At 29.4% G+C, this 26,370-nt stretch overlaps 1 protein-coding gene across 5 annotated transcripts; it reads left to right on the top strand.

Annotated features, from left to right (window-relative positions):
* Positions 1-845: 845 nt before the first annotated feature.
* LOC130828925 (protein WHAT'S THIS FACTOR 9, mitochondrial) lies at positions 846-6,912 on the top strand. Of its 5 annotated transcripts, none has more exons than XM_057694973.1 (5): positions 846-1,137; positions 2,213-3,552; positions 3,941-4,088; positions 5,152-5,222; positions 5,511-6,912. In XM_057694973.1, exons 2-3 carry the CDS (start codon positions 2,315-2,317, stop codon positions 3,957-3,959), a joined length of 1,257 nt encoding a protein of 418 aa, XP_057550956.1. In that variant the 5' UTR covers positions 846-1,137; positions 2,213-2,314; the 3' UTR covers positions 3,960-4,088; positions 5,152-5,222; positions 5,511-6,912. The 5 variants fall into 5 exon arrangements, with proteins under 5 accessions (XP_057550956.1, XP_057550958.1, XP_057550955.1 ...); XM_057694975.1 differs by having other exon boundaries at positions 5,147-5,222; XM_057694972.1 differs by having other exon boundaries at positions 5,132-5,222.
* Positions 6,913-26,370: the final 19,458 nt, after the last annotated feature.

Genomic DNA, 26,370 nt, shown 5'->3' with positions numbered 1-26,370 from the left:
TTGAAATAAGAATGGGAAGCTCTTGTATTGTGTTACCAATTACCATGGTCTTTTATAAAGTGCTGTTTCTGGCTTGTAGCTGCTGGAGCTTTAAAACAAAGAAAACAAGCACAGAAATGCATCATAATTCATAGGCCATAGCTTTAGCCTCTTATCATATATGGAATATGTCACTTGAATGTTACATATAGTATGCGTGTTGAAGTTCCTAATTTATTACCCGATTATTCACATAGTAATTCATATGTCCCTTGTTTGATGTCTTAAAAGTTGTAGAGGGTGTTTATAATTGGACGATAGATTCGAAAATTTGAATATTAGTTTTTTTGGTTGGTTATAGTTGTAGTTGTTAATATTAGCTGTGTAATTCATTGTGTAAATTAGAATTTTTTAGTAAAGGTTATAGTTACATGTATTACCAAACATTACCTTAAACTGCTACTTAATCGAAGAATAATTTTTTTTACACGATTTAGCTTTATTAAATCATTAATAGCTGACTAAAATGCTATGGTAAACGCACCCATAGTATCCAAAATTAAAAGTATTCTAAATTTTTTTCAACAAAATATATTTTGAACAACTATTTTTAGTGTGTCTTAGTCGTTTTGTCTGCTTGTAACCTGGTTAAATTTGTTTTCTTAAATGGTATTGTGTTTATGAAGTATGTTTTTGTGTTGTCTGTTTTCTGTTTTTCCGTTTTTCTTTTGCAAGAACTTCATATGCCAACCGATACTCGAGTTGAGGAAGACGAGCATATTGATCTGTCTTCTTTCATTAAACAGATAAATAACAACACAAATTGTACACGTCGCTCGAATAAATTCTAATTTATTTCTTTTTTTTTATTTTGAGAATCCCAAAATCTATTACTAAAACGACGCGTTACTCCATCACCATGACCTTCCTTCATCTCCGCTTCACAAAATTCCTCAAATGGCTTCCAATTTCCAACCTTTAATCTCTAAACTCCCCATTCTGATATTTGTGCTAGATTAACTTGAATAATTGATAATTGATTCGGGCTTTAGGGTCATTGTTCGGATACTAAGGAGAGGAATCGCCGAATACGAAGCCGAGTTGGTCGCTGTTGTTTACTTGCGATTGCAATTAGCTTCATTCCTCCAGTTAGGCACGGTAATTGATTTTGTTAAATTTGAAGAGCAAGCCTTTGACCTCATTAATCTATGTTGAAAGCCATAAGTCCACAACAGTGTTGTTGGCTAATTGCTTGTTTTCATATGACTGCTTCCCCCTTCCCATAATCCATTCCCGTTGATATGACTGGTTCAACTTCCTTATGGAGTTTTGTTGATTTGATTTTGGGAAAATTGACATTTATACTCCAATCCTATTGTGTGTCCAATGAAAATAAACTATCTTTCAATTATTTTAAAATAATCCCATCTTGCACGTATCAGCTGAAAATGTATCAAACCTGCATGAAAACCGATGTTTTAATGGTTTAAAAGCTTTGTTAAGAGAAATATAAAGATTCATGGAAAATGAATGAAGATTTAAGGTGTATTAAGGACTCAAATATGGTTAAATATAAAGATGAGTTATCTAGACTCGTTACATTTTCAGCAAAAACGTGCAATGGATGATCGAAAGGTGGGTTTAATTTTAGGTGATCAATTATAGTTTGGATTATTAATGTTAATTTTTCCTTTTATTTTTTGCAAGATATTTTTTTGCCTAATTTATCTTTAGTGTGTTTGAGATAGTGAGGGAAAATTCCTTGTGCCATCGGTTGTAGCTGAGGTTATTCACCTCTCTTTGAGTCTAATTAAGATTTTGAAATTACTTATGGTTACTCCTATAATCTCGTTGAAAATTGTGGATGGGATAAATCAGAGATGTTTGATCTAATAGTTGGGCTTCTTGGTTTTGTGGGAGTCTTGGTGATACTTGGTAATGGCTGAGGTATGGATGTTAAGTGTTCTTTTTGATAGAAATGCTTGAATCCTAAACGCTTGCTTGATGCGAAGAAGGTCAGTGTCTTCAATCTACATTGTTGCTACCTATGTGCAAAGGGAACTCCTTGCTGTATTATCAATCTTTATCACACTGCATATTGAAAATATTGTGTAATAACTTAGTGTGACTCCACTCTAGTTGTTATATGTGCTATCTGTGCTTTACTTCACCATAAAGTACAAACCCTTGAATGAACTCTATGCTTAGAATATTTTGGTTTCTATCATTTCAGGGATCCACCATCTTAGTTTGGTATCGGGTACTTTTTGTCATTTTATGATATAAAGCAAGCATCTTTCTCTGATAACTTTCGGAGAACCCTCAAGTGACAATCATGCTCTCCCTATATTTCTCTGCTGTAAAAACTTCGAAAAAACTTCTCTTTCCTAAGAATATTGTTTTTCTCTCTCTCATCAAGGATCCACTATCTTTTTTTTGCATCCGAAAACTGAGTTATGTTAATGTGTACATGAAATGGAAAAAGGACTGGAGTTATGACTCAATTGATACAATCTATAGAAGTCCTACATTGAAACCATTGATATCTCTCAAAAATTGCATTGTCCAAGCTCCTGGTGGTTGCATTCCAATTTCAGATGTGTCTAAACGGGGCAAAAATTTGGATGTGCCCATGAAGGTTGCAAAGTTTATGAGACTATATCCCGCTGTGTTCGAAGAGTTTGTTGGGCCTCAATACAATTTGCCATGGTTTAGACTAACCCCAAATGCTATTGAAATTGACTTGGAGGAAAGGGCAATCTATGAGGATTATAAATTTGATTTGCAACTTAGGCTGAAAAAGTTGATATTAATGACTAAAGAGAAGAGACTGCCATTGAGGATAATTCAAGGGATTCTTTGGTACTTAGGTCTACCTGATGATTTTTTAAAAAATCCCGAATCAAATCTTGATGATTCTTTTAAGTTTGTAGAAATGGAAGATGGAGACAAAGCATTAGCCGTCGATTGTGGAGAAAAAATGATGTCTATTCTGCAGACAAATGCGATGAATGCAGGACTGTGCAATGGAGGGTGGATGGAGCCAATCCCATTTCCTCTGTTTCCCTCAAGAGGTTTGAGATTAAAAAGAAAGATTTCTGCTTGGTTGGACGAGTTTCAGAAGCTTCCATATGTATCTCCATACGAGGACTTCTCACTTTTGAATCCAGAAAGTGATGTTGCAGAAAAAAGAGTTGTGGGTGTTTTGCATGAATTACTCGGCCTCTTTGTGGAACATGCTGTGGAAAGGAAGAAACTTTTGTGTCTTAAAAAGTATATGGGGCTTCCACAAAAGTTCCACAAAGCATTTGAGAGACACCCTTATATATTTTACCTTTCTTTGAAGGCCTGTACTTGCACAGCTATCCTGAAGGAGGCTTATGAAGATGCTTCTGCTATAGAGAGACATCCCTTGTTGGCCGTGAGATATAAATATATGGAGCTGATGAAAGATTCAGGCAGGATTTTGAAACAACGAAGGTGGAACAAGTGCTTTGGTAATGAGAAGGAAGCAGATTCAGACGTAAATTCAGAATGCGTGGATGATGCTATTTTAGTGGACAAGAACTTTTCGTGAGTACATACTGTCAATAATTTAGCAGCTACTATATTTGTAGAAGTGCTTATAATTTTCATAACTGTGGTTAATCACTATGGCATGTTGTATAGAGGAGGCTTACAGAGATCAAGAATGATGTCTGTTTCTCTTCACTCTGTGTTCCTGTACAACTACTGAAAGCTTCATTAAAGTTCCGTTAAATGTCAATGCTACTTTTTTTTATGCCCATTTTTTTAATGATTTCATAGGAATTCTAATTTGTGGACGTTTTTAACTGTCCAGCTTTATTCACTGTGGTCACATTCATCTACCAACAGTGTCAATTTATTTGTTAATTTTGTAGTTTAATTGTTCCTGGTGATTGTATTTGTATTCGTCTAAGTTTCTTTTTTTCACTTTCAGGCAACATGGAGTAATATAAAACTGCTGATCTGTCTGGTAGGTGAATATTAAGGGAAGGAAGAAGATCAGGTTGAAAAGAGACGGAAGAAAGAGAACTTGTAATGCTCTGATCAAATTGCAAAAATAAGGGCAATCCCCTAATTTGGAGGTAGGTGCTCAAATAGAAAAGAAAACAAGAAATAAAATGCATGTTTCAATTCTGGATAAATATCTCTGTGACTACACTTCAGCCATTGTCACAATTTCTTTACTGCTGACGTTCTTTCCTAGCTAAGCAACATTAATTGACTATGACTGTTTTAAGAATAATTCCACTCATGAACTCGGCGAACAATATTTTCTTAACTTGTCTGATATGTTCCCTTAAGCCTATTGTAGGTGAGAATTGGGAAATCGATAGTTCCTTGCATATCTCTGCCTCTGTTTGATGACATTATCCTTATCTGCATTTGATTAGGCAAATAGGCAATACGAAAAGTTTTCTCTTTCCCCTATATCTTTATTCTGTCTTCTCCTTTCTTATTTGGTCCTCCTTTAATCTGTACTAGTGACTTGCTGATTTCATTTCCTATCTATCCTGCTTATTAAAAGCGTACGAACTTGAGGAAATATCCATGTGATATCTCGGAAGTAAATTCTCTTATATCAGGTTCTTTTGCAATTTGGGAGATTATGTTCCTTTTGAATTCTGCAGCTGGATAAACTAATAATTGTCCCTTTCCAATGGAGCCAAAGGTCCGTAGTTTTTTGGTTCTAACTCGTGAAGGACTGAAGTAAAATGATTCCTTAATACATAGTGTTTGCTATTAAGGATAATTGGAAACGACTTCTTTTTAGTCTGTCTCATTTCTATGTTAAACAATTTCACTGTAAGTGTCTTATTTTCTTATTTGGAAAGCTATCCTATTTGTTCGAGCCCCACAAGGTTCTCCGACGTTAGTTTTTATCCACCTGCTTACTTTTAATTATAACGGAGGAAATATAAGTTATAACAAGGTTAAGGCTCTGTAAATTGGACCCGTGCCTACCTTGCCTTGGCGACAATCATCACTCATCAGCTACTTTTGATGGCATCAGGGCAAGTGATGTAATGTACTTGTTAACCTTAAATCTCTCATTGCTAATGAATTCCTGGATTACAGGAATACCCAAGTTAAGTTTTTTAAGTGGGAATTATGTATACTGATACAGAGCCTTGTACCATAGCGCAGCTTACATGGACTTGAAGTCCACACTGATGATCAATCTTTTTGCAGAGACGAGGAAGTAGACCAATCTTTTGGTAAGATTTTCATCGTATTCCAATATTTCAAGTATCATTGCATTCTAAACAAAGTACATTACACACCTGGAACTGGCTTGTCAATAACGACTTGAGCTATTAGTTTTGATTCATTGACGTGTAGTATAAGCCCCAGCATCAGTCATGACGACATAAGTTTGTATGATCTTTGTGTTATTGTCAAAAACCATTTGATTGTGATTTGCATGTTAATGTTTCTTCTAAATTTTTCTCACCCAAATAGTAAATGCCAAGTTTCTTATCACTTATGGCTTGATGTGTAAGCAGAAGGTGTGCGCTGTGCAGTTCTTTGGCGAGACTTGTTCTATTCTTGATGCTCCTTTTGTCGGGGTTCTGCTTAAGTGACTTTCAGGCCAGGCTGATGATTTACCTTTTCGTATTGATGAGGAAGGCGATCAAATCAAACGTACTGGTAAACTTTTTTCTTCATTTCTCCATCATAATTTCGAGATCCTTGTAAGCTGTACACTATCTTACTCGGACTCTTCATTTTGCTTCACGTACCCGTGTCTTTTTTTGATGCTCGGACATTAGTATGGCAATAAGACACTTCATTTTTAGGCGTAAAATTGAATATATATTTAGACGTATCCGAAAACTAGGACACATATCAATTCCTGCATCAGTACCCGAGTCCAAGTAACATAGGCGGTACACCAAGCACAGTACACAGCTGGAATTGGCATTAGCAGTTCAAGGCATCAAGCTAACCTTGTCTAAGCTAGAGTATTTTAATTATGTAGCTCAGTCAGTACATGCAGAGATTGAAATGATATAATTGTTCTTTACTGCATCAGCTATCGATGGAGCCAAACATTTATGGCGTTCTGATTTCGAATTATAATAAACTATAGTAAAATAACTCATCAAATCGATTGTACTTGTTTAAAGCTGCAGACGATGTTTGCCGTAAAGGGTTAAAAGTTATCATTAGGGTCCACATTAAATTTTACATAAGGGTAAAGGGCATGAAGAATGTAATTTGCTTATAATTTTAACTCCTACTTCCTCCCTTTTCTTTTTTATTGATTTAAGTCTCAATGTATATAAATGCATTTTTTAAAACTCCATATATTCCTCCCTTTTCTTTTTTATTGATTTAAGTCTCAATGTATATAAATGCATTTTTTAAAACTCCATATAAATATATTTTAACTTTTGTATATCCTTGTATTAAATATTCTAACTTTAATCAACAATATAAAACAAAGAATTTATCTAAGTGTCAAAGGTCATATTTGAATAACAATAATGGAACACTTACCTGTGGGTTGTATATACTCATACTTGTGACCAGTTATGAGTTTATTTATCCTGCTATTGAGTGGGGAATGAAGATTATTGTTTTACTTGTATTTTACTCATCCATTATGCCTCACAAACTTGTTATTTCAAACTACACTACCCAAAACATCATGCTCTTTGGTAAAACTTAATTCTTTTACATGAATATTTTCGTTGCCTATATTAATGTAACTAATTTATTTATTTGTTCTAAACATAAACCAATTCCTATATCATATATAATCCTTGTGCAGGCCAAATAGTCTCATTTGTTTTTGATACAGATACTAAAAATTTGGTTATAATGGGTTAAATTAGTGAGATATTTAGAAATACATAAAATCTTGGGTGAGACTGTCTTACTTGTGAAATGCATCTTATTGGGTCGGCTTAATTTTATATATATATATATATATATATATATATATATATATATATATATATATATTACCAATTTTACAAATTAAAATGTTCATTTCAAGAGTTAAAAGACCAATTTGGAGACTTAAAAGACTAATTTGTAGAATTTGAAATTGAGGTTATAATTTACTTCCTCCGTTCCATAATACTCGCTACATTTTCTATTTTGGCAATTTCATATTACTTGTTACATTTTCGTTTTTAGTAATAAAACAATCATTTAAAGTTCTATCTACCTCTATTTTTAACATACTCTGTACTCTATAAAGTAACGTAACAACCTATTTTTCCTTTTTCTTTTTCAATTAACAATAATAAAATACTATACTCTATAAAGTAAACAATCAGCTATAGTGTAGGTCAATCACTTTTCTTAATTTTCGTACCCATGCAAATATAGCAACAATTATGGAACGGAGTGTTTAAGACTTAAAAGTTCAATTCCTAAACTTAAAAGACCAATTACAAGACTTAAAAATTCTCATTTTAACTTTAAATTTGGATGAAACATTAAATTTTATATTAAAAATTTCGAAATTGAACTTTTAAGTCTGAAATTGGCTTTTTAAGTTTTGAAATTGTCCTTTTAAGTATTGAAATTAGTAGGCCAAAATTTAAACAAATTGTTGGGCTTATGCCAGTTGCACGGTTGTATCCGTTAGAAATAAAAGAGAAAATATAGAGAGTTAAAGTAGTATAGTCAATCATATAAAAATAAAAGAGATTACGACAATGAAATTTAATTTTTCAATAATAAATAAGAGTATATTTTATTTGTCTATTAGTAATAAGTAATTTATCTACCGAATAAACTAAGTTTTTTTCCAATGAATAACATATATTTTATTTGTCCATTAGTACTTGAGTAATTTGCACACTGAATAAACTAAGTTTTTCCGGAGGAGTATTGGAGTTCATATTAATGGGATCTAACCAAAACAATTGACAACCTAGAAAATAAATAAATAAATAAATAAATAAAGAAGGTCAAAATCAAATAACAACTCTTAAAGAAATAAATGAATTAATAAATACTAGTAGTAAACATCATTTTCTAAGCGCCAAAGTCAGAAGCAAAGAGCTTTACAGGCTAATGTTGGGTGTTGCAAATGTTACCAAATTCGTGGTAATGTCTTCAATTCCATTTGTTGCTTTCTATGCATAGAATTGGTGCCATTACTTATAGGTAGATATGTCAGGTCGGATTCAAAATTGATCTGGAGTCCAATTGAAAATTAGTTCTTATAATATGTAAATTTCGATTATGACTAAAAATGATCTGACTCTAAAAAATAGGAAACAGTCAATTAAATTCGACTGTTTTAATCTGTTTTTAATTTCACATTAGCATTTTCAGTTTCATATCACCATTTTTAATTCAACGTTATTTTTACCTAATACCCACCATAAAACAAGATCAAAAGTCAACGAGCTTTTGGGTTGACCAAACCCGTCTCGAACCCGACATGATCTCGTCTAACTTACAAATAAGAAAATGAAAATGATACCCATTAATTTGATACATTGAGTCAACTAAACTAAATATATGATAATATGTAAGTTTAATTAGCTTATTATAAGTTCATAACGTTCCTAGCTATATTTACTCAATTGATAAAAAATTCATTTTTAATAAATATCAAGAAGCAATAGGATAACTTTCAACAATAAATGGAGTATATTTTATTTATCTATTAATAGTGATTAGTTTGCAGAGATCATTTAAGCTTTTGCGTTCGTAACACCTTGGTTTGAAGTAACTTAAAAATAATAGCTATTAATTTTGCTTACTGTCAACTTTAATAGAAGAGTGCATAAATATTAAATATGGTGACCACCTAATAATAATTAAGAAGAGGAAAGAGTATGATTTTGATATGTAGACTAGAGATGCTGTTTTCTGCTTTTGGGTTCTTTTAAGAGACCTTTGTATGCAAAACTTAGGTACCTAGTAGGACCTAATTAAGCTAAGCTATAAAAACATTTTATATAACTTAAATTAATTTTGTGTTGTAAGAAATTTATTTCGAGTTTGAGATCTTAGTGTCTATATTGTTTTTCATATTATTGATAGCGAATTTTTAATGTCGAATTATATCAAATTTAGTTATAATGTCGGGTAAATATAAGATAATTTGGTCTATTTTGAACACCATTCAGCCTAAGCGTCTTATTTATTTTACAATATTCATTCATCCTTTTTAATTCATATTTTACTCTAAATCTATAAATTAAAATTTAGTTAAGTCAAATTTTATTTGATTTGTCTCAATGTAAAAATTAGAAATATTAATTTTTATAATATTTAATTATGTTAAATTTAAAATATTAAAAATTGAATAAGTCATATAACAAAAAGGCTAAAATCAAAATTTCTCAATAGGAGTATTAAATAGATGAATTCCTTGGTAAACTTTTAAATAAAATTGGAAATTTCTCACACCAGGAGCATTAAATAGATGAATTCCTTGATAAACTTTAAAATAAAATGAAGCTTAAAAATACTTAAAAAAAATTGGTCCCCCTATAGGGCAGCACTACTTTGGGATCATGGTTGATGCTAACCTTACAAAGACTCACAGCAGCGCAAGCAAAGAAAAAGGGAGAGGGGGACAAGTAATTTTTCTGTTTCATAATACTTGCTATTAATAGTGATATTTTTTCACATAATATGTCACACTCAATAGCAATTATTATGAAACAGGGAAAGTATGAAAGAAAATTACACCTATTTCTTTAAATTTGTAAATATTTTGTTTTATGTGTCAATTTCAATAGCAAATTAATCTAAAAGGGCAAAACAATAGTTAATAGTATGCGCAACTTTTGTATTAGAATGTCTTAAAGTGAGATAAATTCATATAAAAGGCTAATTTTTTTTTAAAAAAAGTAATTTAACATTTTAAATGTGTTAAATACTAAAAAATTAAAATGAGTACATAAATTACAAAAGAGAATAATTTAATTAATTTAGTTATTCTTTATAACTGTAAGGCCGTTTTAAATAAAAATTTGTAATATAGTTATACTTTTTCCGTTTTATTTCATTCACAACAAATGGGTCCTACACAAGAATTAAGAAATGACTATATTTGTGTTAAAAAGACTAATATAGCTCCTAAAGCGATACATGTAAAAGCTAATGAACCAAGAGATAGGAAAAGTTAAGTAAAATAAATATTTATATAGTTAGTTTTTCCTAAAATAAATAAGGACTTTGTTATACATAGCCCTAAGGGCTATGTATAAAAATTAGCAAATTCCTATAATAAATGTACATGAACTAATTTCAATGGAATCTTTAACAAGTTTATTAATGATTTATATGGAGAATATAAAAGAATCTTATTAGCATTAATGGTTATATGTATAAAAATTAGCAAATTCCTATAACAAATGTACATGGACTAATTTCAATGGAATCTTTGACATGTTTATTAATGATTTATATGGGGAATATAAAAGAATCTTATTAGCATTAATGGTTATATGTAGCCCTTAAGGCTACATATAACATTTGCCAATAAATAATGTATAAAGTAATTTGAAGAGTTAAATAAGAATCTTAAATTCTTAGATGAGACGGTTTAATAGTGGGAGTATCTTATTGGATTGGTCATGTAAATTTAGTCTATTAAAGTGATCACTTATAGTTTTAAAGTTATTAATTAAAAAAATTGATTAATTATATAAGTTTGTCTCATAATAAAATAATTATATATAGGGAAAATTGATATTTAATAATCCAACCTTTCACCTATTTGCCATGAATAATCCCAACTTTGAATTATTTTTTAATAAATCAACTTTCGTCCTTAGTTTGCTGTCTGCATACTAATTAGGGCTGAACAAAATATAGTCTAAACCGTAAACCAATTTGGACCAAATCGTAATTTAGGTATTTAGTATGGTCTACAGTCTAAATGGTCTGGTCCAATTTTTTTTAAAAAATTACGATTTTCGATCCGATCTAGGTTTTAAAATTTTCAGACCAGACTAAATTGGAAAGCAGTAATATATTTCGGTCTGATGAAAATCGTAAACAGTAGACCATAAATAATCTGGTCAGTAGACCATAAATAATCTGGTAAGCCCAACTCTAATTTCTCATTCATTCTTCAAGACTAAATCAAATTCTCATTTTTCTCATAATATAGTCTTACTTCATTGTTCCAGATACCTCGCTTCATTCTTCAAGCGGGCCTCTCACTTCTCACTTTCAAGAGCTAATGTTATTGAATAATGAATTATGTTAGTATGAAACGTTTTGTTTTTATGTGGTTATGATGAGTAATGAATTTTGGAGACTCAATTAAAAACTCGGAATATATATATATATATATATATATATATATATATATATATATATATATATATATATATATATATATATATATATATATATATATATATATATATATATATATATATATATATATTTATAATTAAAAAAATGCATTAAAAAGAAAAAGTAGTAGATCAGACTAGGTCGACGTTGTAGAATGGTCTGGTGTTTTGATTGATCTGGTCTTGTCTGAAAAATTTCCAGACCGGTATTTCTGGTCTGTTTTGAATTTTATGTCAATCTAGACCAGATCGGATCGTGTGTATCCTTATTACTAATAGGGAAAGCTGATAGCAAATTAAGTGCAAGAGTTGAGTTATTATAAAATAAAAGATTATGCTGATAGCAAACTAAGGGAAAAGGCTGGATTATAGTAAAAAATAATTCAAAGCTGGGATTATTCACAGCGAATTGGTGAAAAGTTTAAATTATTAATATCAATTTTTTCTTTTATATAAGACGAATTAAATAAAAAATATAATCTCTCGGTTTTCATTTGTTTTTCTCATTCACTTTTTACGCAGATTCCAATACAGATTTAAAAGTTAAATAATATTAAATGAGAGTTTTTAAAAATTTTAAAAAGTTAATATTTTAAAAATATATATAGAAATGAATCAATTAAAATCTTATATAGATATATGTTTTTTCATATAGTTGGATCCAAAATCATAATCAAAGTTTTATTTGAAAAAACATAAAAACGGAGCGACTAGCATCTATCATGAAACGTAGCAATTACATTTACACCGGCCTGGCTTACCTTTGTATTGTAAGCAGGCTGTCTGCATGTGGTGGGCTGGGCGTGATATTATTCAAATAAGTCTCCCACTTTGGGACCACTCTCCCTCTTCTATACCTATATCTATCACCTATATGTGCTTTACTTTTCTTTATAAATCTTTGCTTTTATGTCCTCAATTAATGCCTTAATTTATTATTCTTTCCAATATCTTCACATTTAGGTCATTGGACATTTTCGTAATTTCATCATTACTTCATGTCTTGACCCGCTAACAACCCACTTCAAAGATATTTGACCCATGACCTGCACCACAAACCGTGACCCGTATGCATTCGGCCTGCTCTACATGCGACCCTTCTCACATCTAGTCCAGCTCGCCCCAATGATGTCTCACCATTGCTAAACCGAATAATGCATTAAACTAAGAAAACTAAATCTCACTGTCATTCTCATAAATCCTAACATGAACGAATCGATATGCCCTAATTCATGGGAATATTAGCTTTTTATGTAATTCCAAAAGAAAACTATAATTGTGAACAAGAAAACAAGCATTACCATTTCATCGTGGAAAAAATAATGATATTTAGGTTTACATTGGTAAACATCAGGGTCATTAAAGAATTGAATTAAAATGAATTTTTTTAAAATATGAAAATGTACATCTAAGAAGCTATTTTAAAAAAAATATACATCTCTAAAATTATCGGCTCAATAGATAAAGCTATAGAAAATTGACTCTTGTCATGAACTCATGATTTTTTTTCAAATTAAGTCATAAATATGATTCTCACTGTCCCTTCCATCAGACTATCCCATATTTAGAAAAAAAGTCACGACATGATATAAATTATATGTCTATTTTTATTATCTTGTTTATTTCTATAGAAATATATATTAATCGGATAAAATATTTAAATAAGATGAACATTAAGATTTATAGTTGTTTGACGTGAATTTAGTCTATTACGTATTGCTTGGGTTTCATCTACTAATAAAGTAGTAGCCTCAATAGGGAAAAGCTTGACCGACCAATTAGGAAAGGTGTGAAGTGTTAGCACTTTGTACCAAGTTGGATCAATTTGACTCAAACATAAAATAAAGCTAGCGTCTATTTGGACTTTTGATGTTAAACAAACTTGAGCCATGTAGAATTTGCCTATGCTTTTGTGGCATATACATTTATATATAGGTTAGGTCATACCCTTCAACACACAACACTACAACATTTGACTTAATTTCCAAGTTACAACCTTAACTTTGATACCATTATGTAACACAAAATATAATATATTTTGAGGTTTTAATTATTAGTTTAAATTTTTTAATCATTATCTACTTAAATATATTAATTTTACTTATTGTCATTAGGGATGAACTGGAAATAACTAGGAACACATTTTTTGGCTTTGCTAGGACAAATTGTTATTTCTTCCGTTTCAAATTAGTTGCAACATTAAGAAAAATTACACTATATAATCATTACTCTTAATTTGTGATTAGCTTTTAATCTATAGGTTAAAATATACTCAAGTGAGGTCTTGTTTGATTCGTCTCATTGTAGTGATTATTAATATCAAATTTTTATAAATTTTTTATTATGCATAATTAGAGATATTATAGATTGAATTAGTATATTGAACTGCGTAAATTAGTTAGCGTTGAATTATTAACCAACCTCGAAAAAGCCATGGACCATGAGGACATTAACATGATATCATAGGCTAAGGGGATATAAAAGTTATGACTTCGAATCTCACTCATCTCTCATTTTAAGTTTAATTTTTAGCACTATTTATAAGGAAATGTGTTCAATCCACATTTGTAGTCGAAAGAACTTTCATGCAAGGAGGCATGAGAGTATATTAAAGAACTTTCAATCCACATTTGTACCATTAGTTAAACTTTTAATTGAGATTGTCCCTATAAATTTCAATATATATAAAAATATTTTGAAATCTCAAAAATAAGCTTAAATTAAAAAATATATTTGTTCCTTTTGACATAATATACGGAATAAAATACCTTGCTCCGTCGTTTCATAGATTTTGTGCTACATAACTTATTGCATGCTTAGTAAGAAAAAAAAATCTAATATATCACCCATATATATTTATCACTTGGTTATTAATCAATAAACTCTCTAACTCTCAACTCTCAAATTTTAAGAGTAAAATATTAATCCCTAAAACTGAGTCTAGCTTTTTTTTTATGTTGCCATGAAATTTCACAAAGTGTATTTTATCTTATATTAATACATATTCTTCCATTCCAATAAAATTGTAATCTTATAAAAAACTTGAATTTGTATTGAATTTGCTTCGTTTCTTCTTTTACTATTGGGATAAAAGTTCGATTTTCAACATTCTAAGGAATAATTAATTTTCTTTAATTCTTCTTTAATTACATATAAGAATATAATTCTAGCTTTTTTTGATATTACCTTCAACTTTCACAAATCGTTTCTTAAAATATATATATTCTTCAAATATACATATTCTTATGTTCTAATAAGATTATAATTTTATAAGATACTTGATCGTTAAGCGTTTTTCTTTTCACTTCTGTAATAGAAGTCTGATTCTCACTATCACCATTTAAATATAAAAGAATGATTAATCAAAATTATTGATCTTCAAAGTTCTGAAATTGATATTTTAAGTCTTAAAATTGTTAAATTTCAAGAATTTCAAATCATTTGAAGTAGTCGGTGGAGTCTTCCAATTAACCTCTTAAGTCTAAAAAATAACCTTTTTAATTGTGAAATTGATAAAAAAATATACATATTTGAGCCGGCCTAATAAGATACATTTACAAGCGAGACGATCTGCAAAGCGAGACAATTTCACCCAAGTTTTTGTGATGATTATTTTTCTCCAATTCGTCCTAGGAAATCTCTAGTCTATGTACTCCAATCGTCGTCAGCAATCCAACATCCCGTTCGAAATAGAATTTGAGCGAGAAAAGACGAATGATAAACATTTCATATCCATCCTCCTTGCAAACAAAAAACTAGATGAATATGGTCAAATAATATGAAAATAAATTGTAATAAAATGAAATGCAAAAAAAATGGTCCAAACAAGATTAGTATAACAAAGAAAACTAAGCACGACTTTAGCAAATGAACAGAAATGGTCTGGCAGTCAATTATAATTGTCATTATACGGAAAGACTATATGCCAATTACAAGTAGAAAAGACAAATAAAATATAAGACCTGGAAATAAATACCTAAATTAAAACACACTCTAAATTACCATATTTACCCTTCCAACTCTTTTCATCTACAGTTCTCTTCTATATATACACTATATAATCTTCTCATTTTCCTTATTCATCACTTCTCTTTTCTCATCATTTTCTCTTTCAATATCAAATACCCATTAAAATTAAAAAATATAAAAAAAAAATCTTCAAGTATTTTAATTAATTTTTTCGTGCCTTAGTAGCAGTTGAAGCTGCCAGCATGATCTGAGTTTTCTCTTCTTTTATTTCACCTGGAGAAAGATTAGATCATGTGGTAGCTTCACCTGTTCATAAGACCACGCCATCAACAATATTATACTTCTTCTCATCTCATTCTATTTACCCAGGTATGTTTACAAATTACATCTTATCATTTTATATGTTTTATAAATTTAAATATTATTATGAGACAGACTTATATAATTAGTTTATTTTTATAATTAATCACTTTAAAATTATAAGGAGTCATTTTAATACATTAAATGTATATATGATTCAGCTCAATAAAAATTATCTCGTTATAAAACCATTTCATTAAGAATTTATGAAAAATAATATATATGGAAATTTGTAACTAGGGTTTTATGGTGGGAGTTTTTTGAAAAAAAATATTGTATTTTTTTACTGAATGATCATAAACTAAAAGCTTTATAAAGATCCCTCCTCGAGTCTTGGGAGTATGCTAGCTTTTATGTGCCTGCTTCCATGCACTGTTCCATATGAAGTATATTTAGATTCCTTCTTTTTCTTTTTTTTTTTTTCCTTTTAATTTGATGTTTAGCTAGGTTAATTAATTGCATCTAATTAACCTAGCTATAGTTTAGTACCACTTACTAGGAGATAATATCTAGTACTTCTATTTGATGTTTTATTTGATCTATGTGTTTGTTTGTGGTAGATCTAATTAATCAAGTCAAATTGGGATTTCCTCCTAATTAATCAATTAATTTAACTTATCTATTTAGTTTATTTAATTATTTATTTGTTTTAGAAATTGAGTCTTGCCTAATTAACCAATATTATTTTTTTGGTGTGACGTTTTAAGTTCGATTCTCATTGTCTTTTTCGATGTTAAACCTATTTTATATTAAATAAATAAATAAATATTTTATTTATACCTAACTACTTCCTTCTTTTTCTCCTCCATGTTGGTAATTAATTAAATTTTTTTATTATATGGAAAATTAAAAAAAAAATAATTAGGTTCCAACTATACTATACGTTAGTTAATTGTTGCTTTTGAAACGGAAATGATGAGGTTGTGCACCGAAAGGGGTTAATGAAAAAGAAAGCAAACTGAAAGTACAATGTATTTATACATGTTTTCATTTCTAAGATTATTTGAGTTAATCATCATCATACATGAAAAAGTCTATAGATCCAAAGGTATATTACTGAGTCATGTGCATTAGAAATGTAGGCGGCTAAAAAATGTATAATTTGGAAGAAAAAAGAAAAAAGAAAAAAGAAAAAATAATGAAGAGCTTCAAAAGAAAGTATATTAGTATTGTATAACAAGTTGCATATGTTCTCTTATATGCATATATGTACACGGAATCCGTCCCATTAAAATTGTAACATTTTCACATAAATTTCAAATATATTTATGTAATGTTGTAATTTTAATTGGATAAAGGAGTATAGAATTAAAATGAATCACTTAGGTAAGTGTCCATTAGTGAGTGCAAGAATATCCTAGGTCAAGTTAATTTCAGTTCTCGAGTATATATAAATATTTTGACAATTTTGATTTTGAGTTGTATTATTTCAGATTGAGTGTAATTTTGAACAACTCTTAGATGATCGTGATTCGTGATATTCTAGGTTTTTTTTTCTTTTCTTTTTAATTATTCTTTGCTTTTTATGACGGTTTAGTGATTAGATAATGTACTAGAGTGAAATTTATTCTCATCTTGATTGACTTGAGCAAATAAGATGTAGCATATTTCACATTAGGTCATCTGTTTGTATCTGTATGATAGTCTTATGTGTGTTTTAGTGAAAAATAGGCCTTTACTATTTGTAATTGGAGGCTTAATTACATGATGTTTCATGTTTACTCTAAAATCATGAATTGTGTGTAGAGAAATGAATCACATACATGAGCCTAGCATTTAGTAGAATGCGTATGTTGTGTGTTGATGAGTTGATTTACCAAATGGAAAAGGCTATGAATAGGCATGAATGCTTAACATGAGTAGTCTAATCTCACATGTACTACAAACATATAGCCAACTATTCACCACCATCTACTAGTAATTTTTTTATTATTATCAAATCGACGAAAAAATGAGAAAAATAAGTAAAATTAAATTTAAAATTTTATATGAAAAAGTGATACTTATTTTAATTAGATTTTAAGTATGCTTTTGAAACATTATCTTTTAAACACAATTTTCACCATGAAATTTGTATGACTCAAAACCATTCAACCCATTTCTTGTCTTTCTTCTCCAAATTTTCTTGGCTTGATCCTTAGCTTCTTAGCTACCCGCTTTTTCCTTCTCTGTTTCTCTAGTGCTTATCTGTTTGATGTAACATCTTGTTTTTCAACGTGACATAACATGTTTGTAATATCATTATAAAGTATTATAAAATGATAGTTAGTTTAAATTAACCTTTTGTGATATTATTCGAATAGTCGTTTTATTTGGTTGTCTTGTTCTATGTCTTTTGAATTTTGTTATAATACGGATAATTTTTTTAGCTGTAATTTAGCAAATTTATAGAGACAAAAAAATTGTATATAGGAGGTGAGATTTACTTATAATTTAGGTTCAACACTTCAAGTCTTTCAAATGGTAATTAATTTTTGCCTTACATACAAATGATTTCCTTTCTAATGATCTCCAAGTTGCCTTTAAATTTGATTCATATGGGAACCTTTGTTGGCTTTTAGTTCTCTTTTCCCATTATTATCTTGATCTACACATGTGATTGTTTAAGACTTGATGAAGATTATATTGGCTCGTGAAAGATGTAATTAATTGTCCATTCGGTTTTGATGTTTACTCTTGTGATGTATTTAATTTCAATATTCTTTTAGGAAGATACATAAAAATTATAATGGCTCATATATATATATATATATATATATATATATATATATATATATATATATATATATATAATTAAATAAAAAGGATGAAAAAGATTTTTGTTTAGTCACTAGGGCTAGGGGTAGTTGGAGGTGCCATGTTTGTATTTTAGACTACTTATATCCTCATAGTTTACCTTTTGGTGTTGTTGTCTTCTTACTTCTCTTGTTTTTTATTATTAGTTTTTGTTTTTTATTTTTTGTAGTTGTTTCTTCTAATTTATTCTACGTATATGCTTTTAATCTATCTTTCCAGTGTAGCTACGTCTTCTTCTCTTTTTCTTCTTTCTTCTTCTCTTCTTCTTCCTTCTTTTTTCTCGAGTTGGGGGACTCCTTTGGCCGCGCTCTCCATTATTTGTATGAGTTGCCGCCGTCCTTCCCTCCCCAGAATATGTCCATAGTTTTTCTATGAGTGGAATACACCGGGTAGGAATGTAGGATGATGATATAAAAAAGATACTATGTTGTAAATTAAGATTATTCTTCAAACTAATGTTGTAGTTACTTTTCTGTGTAACATGTTGATTTTTACAATTAAATATTTTTGGCTCAATTGTGACTTTAGATTTTTTTTATCTTACTGAAATCAAGGGTGTAGAATACTTTTTATCCTTCTCATTTTCAACACCTTTTTCATTGGATCCCTATATATATATATATATATATATATTCACCTTTTTCATTGGATCCCTATATATATATATATATATATATATATATATATATATATATATATATATATATATATATATTCACGATAATGTTTCCTATAATAAATATTCTATTGTATGTACTCTTTTATTCAATTAAGATTAAATTGCAACATTTAACACTAAAAATCGTCTCTATAAAATGGTTAAGTGTAACAAGTTAAATGTAACAAAAGAAATAGTATGGTTGTTGAGATTCTGAAGAGAAAGTGATTGTCCAAACATTCAACCTCCATGGATTAATAGCCATAGTTTCATGATGTAATTAATCTCTATCATATTCTACGAACACTTACATCTTTCATGTAATGATGATATCTCTATTATTATTATTATTATTATTATTATTATTATTATTATTATTATTATTATTATTATTATTATTATTATTATTATTCACATGAAAATACAAAAGGTAGGTAGCTAAAAATAATTAATAAATTGAAGTCTCATATTTATGATATGGTTGTTGAGTGTTTTCATGTCAAAATTTGTTGGGAAACCCTATTTAGCTACACTACACAAAGAGCTTTAAATTAAGATTCGTAGGCAGCCAAATTTTCCCAAAATATGCACAAAATAATGTAGTAATAAAATTTATTATTATTATTATTATTATTGAATATTTCCTCTAGTTTTTAATAGTTGGTACATTTTTTTTACGTTATCTAATGCATAGTTTTAATCCTTAATATCTTTAATTTCATATATGATGAAAAATTCTAAAAAATTAGTATTATGAAATTATACATCAAAACAAATCAAACAAGATCACACTTGACTATATTTTACATTATACATAGAAAATATAAACTAATTAATATCAGTCGATAAACTGTAGTTGCTACAGACACAGTAACAACTATTAAAATCCAGAAAAAGTATATAATTAAAAACACTTAGTAGGATTATAATTTTGTCTTGACTATAGTACCATTAAATAGGATCACATGCTCATTGTTGGCTTCTTATTTATATAGTAAGTTGGAATAAATTTATTTTCATATTTATATTATATTATATAAATACGAAGTGTTAAAGGGTGTGAGAGATTTTGAACATGTACAACATATTTAACTATACAAGGCTCAAAAAATAGCTTCTTATTATATATATTGAATAATACATTATAATATGACCAAGTGGTTCAAGGTTATGAAATAAAACAATAGGGGCTCAAATAATAAAAAGCGCATAGTGTGATCAAAATTATTGTAGGTTTTTAGTATGTTCCGGTGACTCGGTGAGTAAGTGTGTAAAAATATTATCTTTGTTAGGTAGGTGTTTATTAATATGATGCCATTAATGGGAGTTTCCTATGATGAACAAAAGTACTTGAGAAAGTTGTCCCCAACAAGATGCATGCCTAGCTAAGCTTGATTTCGTCTTTACGTGATATTTGAGGCAAATTTTGTGTAGTGTGAAAAGAGAACTGTGGCTTGTGACTTGTGAACATGCAGGTGATGTGCGCATGGCATAAGATATGGTCCTGCTTCATTTCATGGTCCCTCCCTTCCTTCCCTTCCCTTAGCTAGCTTAATATTCTTTCATGCTTTTTTTCTTTTTTCTTTTCCTAATTTATCTTTATTCTCTTCTTTTTAATCAACGAACTATTTTTGCTTAAGGTACTTTTTTTTTTTTTTATAAAAAATGCTGGTTATTGGTGAAAAATTAAGGAAAATATCGTAAATAATACAACCTTTCGTTAATTTCCCTACACTAATACTAACTATTGATTAACCATAAACAATACCAACTTAGGGGCTTTTTTTCCTTGAATAATACCAACTTTAGTTTATTAACTAATTTACCAATTTTTTTGTCATATAATCTCCTATAGTTTGATTTTTAACATATTAAGTATATTATAGGAAAACACCCCAAAGTTAGTATTATTCATGGTTAATCAAAAGTTGGTATTATTGTAGAGAAATAAGCAAAAAGTGTATTATTCATGGTAATTTTTCCAAAAATTAATATAAGAAATAAATGGAGGAATGAAAACGGTGGATAAGATAAAATAAAGAGATTAAGTGTCAAAGAAGTAACTTAGCTAAAAACTTAAACTGATTGTTGAGGTTTCAAGATTTGTTATATAATTTAATGCGCCTCCTTACATGAGATTATATTGGCATAGAAGTTTTGATGCAACACATGCATTTCTCATACCTAGGTGAAATATTCCCCTTTAAATGATCAGGGGTGCACGAGATTCAAGCATGTAATCTCTTGTTACACTGGCTCTGATATCATATTAAGAAATCAATTCAGCTAGAAGTATAAGTTGATGGTTGAAACACTATGATATATTATACACTCTAAACATTAATTTATAGGTGAAATTAAAAGAGAAAATATAAGATTACGGTGGTTAAATAAGAAAACGCACCAACATTATCATGAAAAAAACAAACAAACAAACACCTAAACAAAACAGACTCGATTTATGAGACTCTATTTAAATACCTCTAGTTTTGTTACTGTTTGATTTCATGGTAGAAACAAACAAAGAACACCTAAACAAAAAAATGTTGGATTATAGTTAAAGAAACGTCCAAATTTAGTTGTATTGTAACATCCTAGCTAGCCCTATATCGGCCTGTCTAAGACGTGGGCACATAAGTTAAATAATATGCCACCGAAAAAATTGCAGGAAAACTCTATATTCCTTCTGCAACATGTCATCTACACACATCACTACAATTTTGCTAAGCTTTTTACATAAGCAAATTAATCATGAGATTTTTTTTATAATTTTGGCAAGTCCGAACAAATTTGAGTGAAATGATAAATGATTTATCTTTGAACTTATATCTGAGGAGAAATTCTCCATCATTAAAATTATAGATTATGAATTCGCATATAATACTTGGTAAGTAATACTTCTAGTTACTATTTTATAATTTTAGAAAATAGTAAACTTTAGTCAACTCTTATTACTCGTGAGTTTGTGGTCTTGAACTCACGAGTGCCCTCTGAATGTATCCATACAGGTGAGTTCACAATGTGATTATGTGACAAATTGTCACGATTTTACAGTATTAAATCTCTTCGGTAGCAAACTCAAATTAAGTGAGAAATGTGAAGATATAGTGAAATACTATTTATCTATCAACTATCACTCAATTTGCCCCCTATTTAATTTTAGTGTGTCATAATGAAGTTATTGTTAGAGTATAGAACATATTATGAGCTTGAGTTATTGGTTTCTTGACATGGTATAGATTCAAACCCGTGAGATCTTTTCACATTGACTTTTTATACCATGTTAAGGAACCAACAAAACCAAAAGATTAAACTGATAATTAAGACCCCAAAACATGTTGTATACTTTAACATTTACTTGAATTTTATTTTCAAATATAATTACACTATTTTAATTTTATATATTTTCTCTTATTTTCAAATATCTCAATACTTTAACTTATTTACCTAACTTTTTAGTTTTCGTAAAAATTAAATAGGGCAAAATGAATGAAGTAATAAGTTTGATCCCTAAGGCTTAATAGGCATGCTTGGGGTAATGATCTACAAGCTTCACTAATCAAGTGGATGACAAGTTGAAACTGTACTAAGAGTGCCATTTTGTGTATTGTACCTTCAAAGCAACATGCAACTTCCATTATAGTATAGCTATGTAAAGTCATATTGAAGTAGATCTCTAGACTTTTATAGGCTTATTGTAATCTAAAGTAGTATAAATAAGGACATGTATTGAAGGGTAGCCTAGTTAAGGCATCATTACAACCAAATCAACCTAAAAGAAACATCAACTTTTACAAACATCTTGTTTAAGTATAGAAAAAATGCAAGGGAAACTTTGCTCTTATTCTTTAAAATGTGAAGATCAAATCTTTAACCTAAAGAGTCTTTCTTTTGCTTCACTAAACTTGTTATGTTATATAACCCAATGTGATAGTTTATACCCATGATATAGCAAAATGAGAGGTATTAAAAATAATATTTACGCGCATATCGCTTGAGTTAGTTTTAGTTGGTGACAGTAATACTTGATCTCAAGAATCAACCTAAACTTTTTAGTAACAATAGTATTTGATCTTCAAAATTAAATCTTGTTTCAGTCGTAGATCAAGTATTATTATTTTAAATGAGATTTTAGGTTCAGTTCTAAACTAACAACCCATTTTCCTCATCCTATAAACCCATGCCCTATTCTCGTTTATAATTGTTCTACTCGATCATGATATGAGAAGACGGGCCAAATTATACTTGTATTAGTTAAAATTTTCACTTTATCTATGAAGTTCCATTCTATACAACATATATATTATATAAATTTTTACAAATTTTATATAAGTAAGAAATATAAAAAGATTATAATTTATTCACGCTTATTGTTTTATTAATCATTGTTAAAAACAATTAGAAGTATTATAAAATTTTATTGTGTAAATTTGAAACTATATATAATAAAAATAAGAAACAAACAAATTCGAATATTATTTCAATTAGAGAACATATAAATATCAGATATTAATAAAAATTCTAATATCGATTCTCCTACCACTGTTTTCTTCTTTTGGCCTACTTTATAATAATAAGAAAATTATAAATTATTTTATATTTATAAATCCGTATCAATAAATATGATTATCTACCAAAACAAGTGTATTAAGGAGCATTATAAAAATAGTCCTAGATACTAGCACTTGTTGGATGATTCCACATTGACATAGCAAAGGAATCGCAGAGATAAATGAAATACGTTGACTTTTGTAGCATTGTACTATTCTACTATTCCATTAGTACTCGGTACTTAACTCCCTAATGTGTACCTTAGATTAAGTTTGACCAAAACATGTCTTCTACGTCCTCCTCCTAATTAATTTGTCTTGGTTTTTAATTTAATTCATCATATTAAATTTATCTTTTTTTTATATTTTTTATATATTCCACAATTTTTATCCTTTATATTCTATTTTTTTAACTATGTTTGTCACCACTTTAATTATTATATTTAAATTCATTATCTCCGTGCTAAAAGCACAGATGAATATTTTAGCACAAATTCTTGTGAGACATGGTCTCTTTGAGAGACTATCTTTAATTGGGTCGGTCGATTATATATTTTTTAAAATATTATAAGTAGGCATTAAGAACGATGTAAGTAGACACTTAAGATGTTGAAAGTAGGCATTAAGGATAATATAAGCAGGCATTAAGGATAATATAAATAGGCATTATTATTTAATGGATTGGGCTTGAAATACGTCTCTCGAAGAGACGGTCTCTCAAGAGACTAGTTGATATTTAATTAATGTGTACTTAAGTAATGATAATAATAATAATAATAATAATGAATGAAGATGTTGGGCAGATATCAAAATAAATTTATTAAAAAAGCAGATAAATAATTAATGAATATTTTGAGTACTTAAATATTTTGTGTATAGATGTATAGTTGTATGAAAGAGCTGAAGCATATAGGACAAATATTTTATGATGCAGAAAGGGTGAGTTCAAACTTTAGAGTTGGACCTTGCTACATTTTTATTTAGGAAGTGAGATTCTCAGCTTAGCTGTACTGTGGCTCTTTAATTATCCCTGTAATAATATTTATTTTATGTATTTAATTATGCGCGGTTCTTGTTTTGCAGTGCATCTCCATTTAATGACTGACTTTCGGATTATTACGTGCTTCGCATCTCCTCCTCTTTCTAACTCTATGTGTTCTTTTGAATTTCCTGATTTAGTTTTTACTTGATATCCCTCAATAAATTTAAATTCTAAATGTGAATCAAAAAAATTAATTTTGATTTTTCTAGAATTGTTTGCTTTTGAAGTATAATGAAATATAGTAAAATAAGTCATTAAAAAATATGCACTTATTATTTATAGAGAAAATTCTATGAAACTACCTATTCTATACCTGAATTTGCAAAAAACTACCTTATCTAATTTTTTTGCAAAAAACTACCTTATGTAATACTTTTGTTTGCAAAAGAGTAACTTTTAACGGATTCGAGTGTTTGACCGTCAATACTAACGTTTGACTTTCACGTGTGACGCACGTGCCCCTTTTATAAGCAAACCTTCCTTCATTTCAGAAATTCCAAGCCATTTTCTCCCTGTGCTGCTTCGAAAAAAGCCCTAATTTTTCCCCTTCCTCTTCGAAATCCCCTAAATTACTCCCCTTCTTCTTCAAAAAACCCTAAATTATTCCCCTTTTCCTTCGAAAAACCTTAAATTTTTGCTAGTAATTAGTAATGTCATCTTCTTCTTCAACCCAAAACTCGATACCTGAAAAATGTGGGTGTGGAGTTCCCTTTGCAAGGAGGGCTTCATGGACCAAGGAAAATCCAGGAAGAAGGTTTAAGAGTTGCGTTTTTTATGATCCTAATACAAATTGGAGGGGATGCAAAAAGTTTAAATGGGTTGATCAACCTGAAATGGCTGTTTGGCAAAGAGAAGTCACGAACAAGCTTGTGGAGGAGAAGCGACAATTGGCAACCGAAATCAAGATCTTGACATCAAGGGTTTGTTGCTTGGAACATGAAAAGGAACAAGCAATTTCAAAAATAAAAAGGATTAAGAAGAAATGGATGAATCAGTTTACAAGCTTTGCATTAGGGTTTTTCGTTTGTTTTTTTGTTAGTGTTTGTTGTATTAATCAAGGCTAGTATTTGAAGTTTAGGACCTATTTAAGAATAATTGTAACAGTGATTTGGGTATTGTAAATTGATCATGATCATTGAATGAATTAAGCTTTTATTTTTTCAATTTAATTTCTTTTGCAGGAATTGTAAATACACTTTTGTTTATGTAATGTGGGTTGTGTTTGCTGTTTGCTGTTTGCTATGTTTGTTTGTTTGATGTGTGTTTGTTGTTTGCTGTGTGTTTGCTGTGTTTGATAAGGCTAGTAATTGTTTGTTTGATGTTTGGTGTGTGTTTTTTATGTGGTTGCTGTTTGCAGTGCGGTGCTGTGGTTGCTGTGTTTTTTCAATTCAGGTGTTTACAATTTAGTTTACCAAAGATCAATTGAAACAAGCTCTTTATTTATTATTATCACTAACAAGTGTAACAAGGTTACAACGGTAATATTGAGTATATCCGACCCCTTTAAATCTCACCCGATATTGGAGCCGCTTAATGGCATTTGAAAAATGAAATACTGTTGTACTTGTTGTTTCTTAATATTGTCGTCTATTTGGGTCGTAGGATCAATATTTGTTAGTATTTTTTTTTTCATTCCTCCAGAGATTTCAACAATATCGGTGGTTTTAGAACCGCTGACAACTTTAGCGATTAACATATGAC

The sequence above is a fragment of the Amaranthus tricolor genome, chromosome 12, assembly GCF_026212465.1.
Source record: "Amaranthus tricolor cultivar Red isolate AtriRed21 chromosome 12, ASM2621246v1, whole genome shotgun sequence".
Taxonomy (NCBI): Eukaryota; Viridiplantae; Streptophyta; class Magnoliopsida; order Caryophyllales; family Amaranthaceae; genus Amaranthus; species Amaranthus tricolor.
Note: the sequence above shows the minus strand (reverse complement) of the source record. Positions and strands in the feature narration are given on the sequence as shown.

Excerpts from the sequence above, each read along its gene's own strand:
- LOC130828925 (XM_057694976.1), top strand. The coding sequence starts at position 2,315 with ATGCTCTCCCTATATTTCTCTGCTGTAAAAACTTCGAAAAAACTTCTC.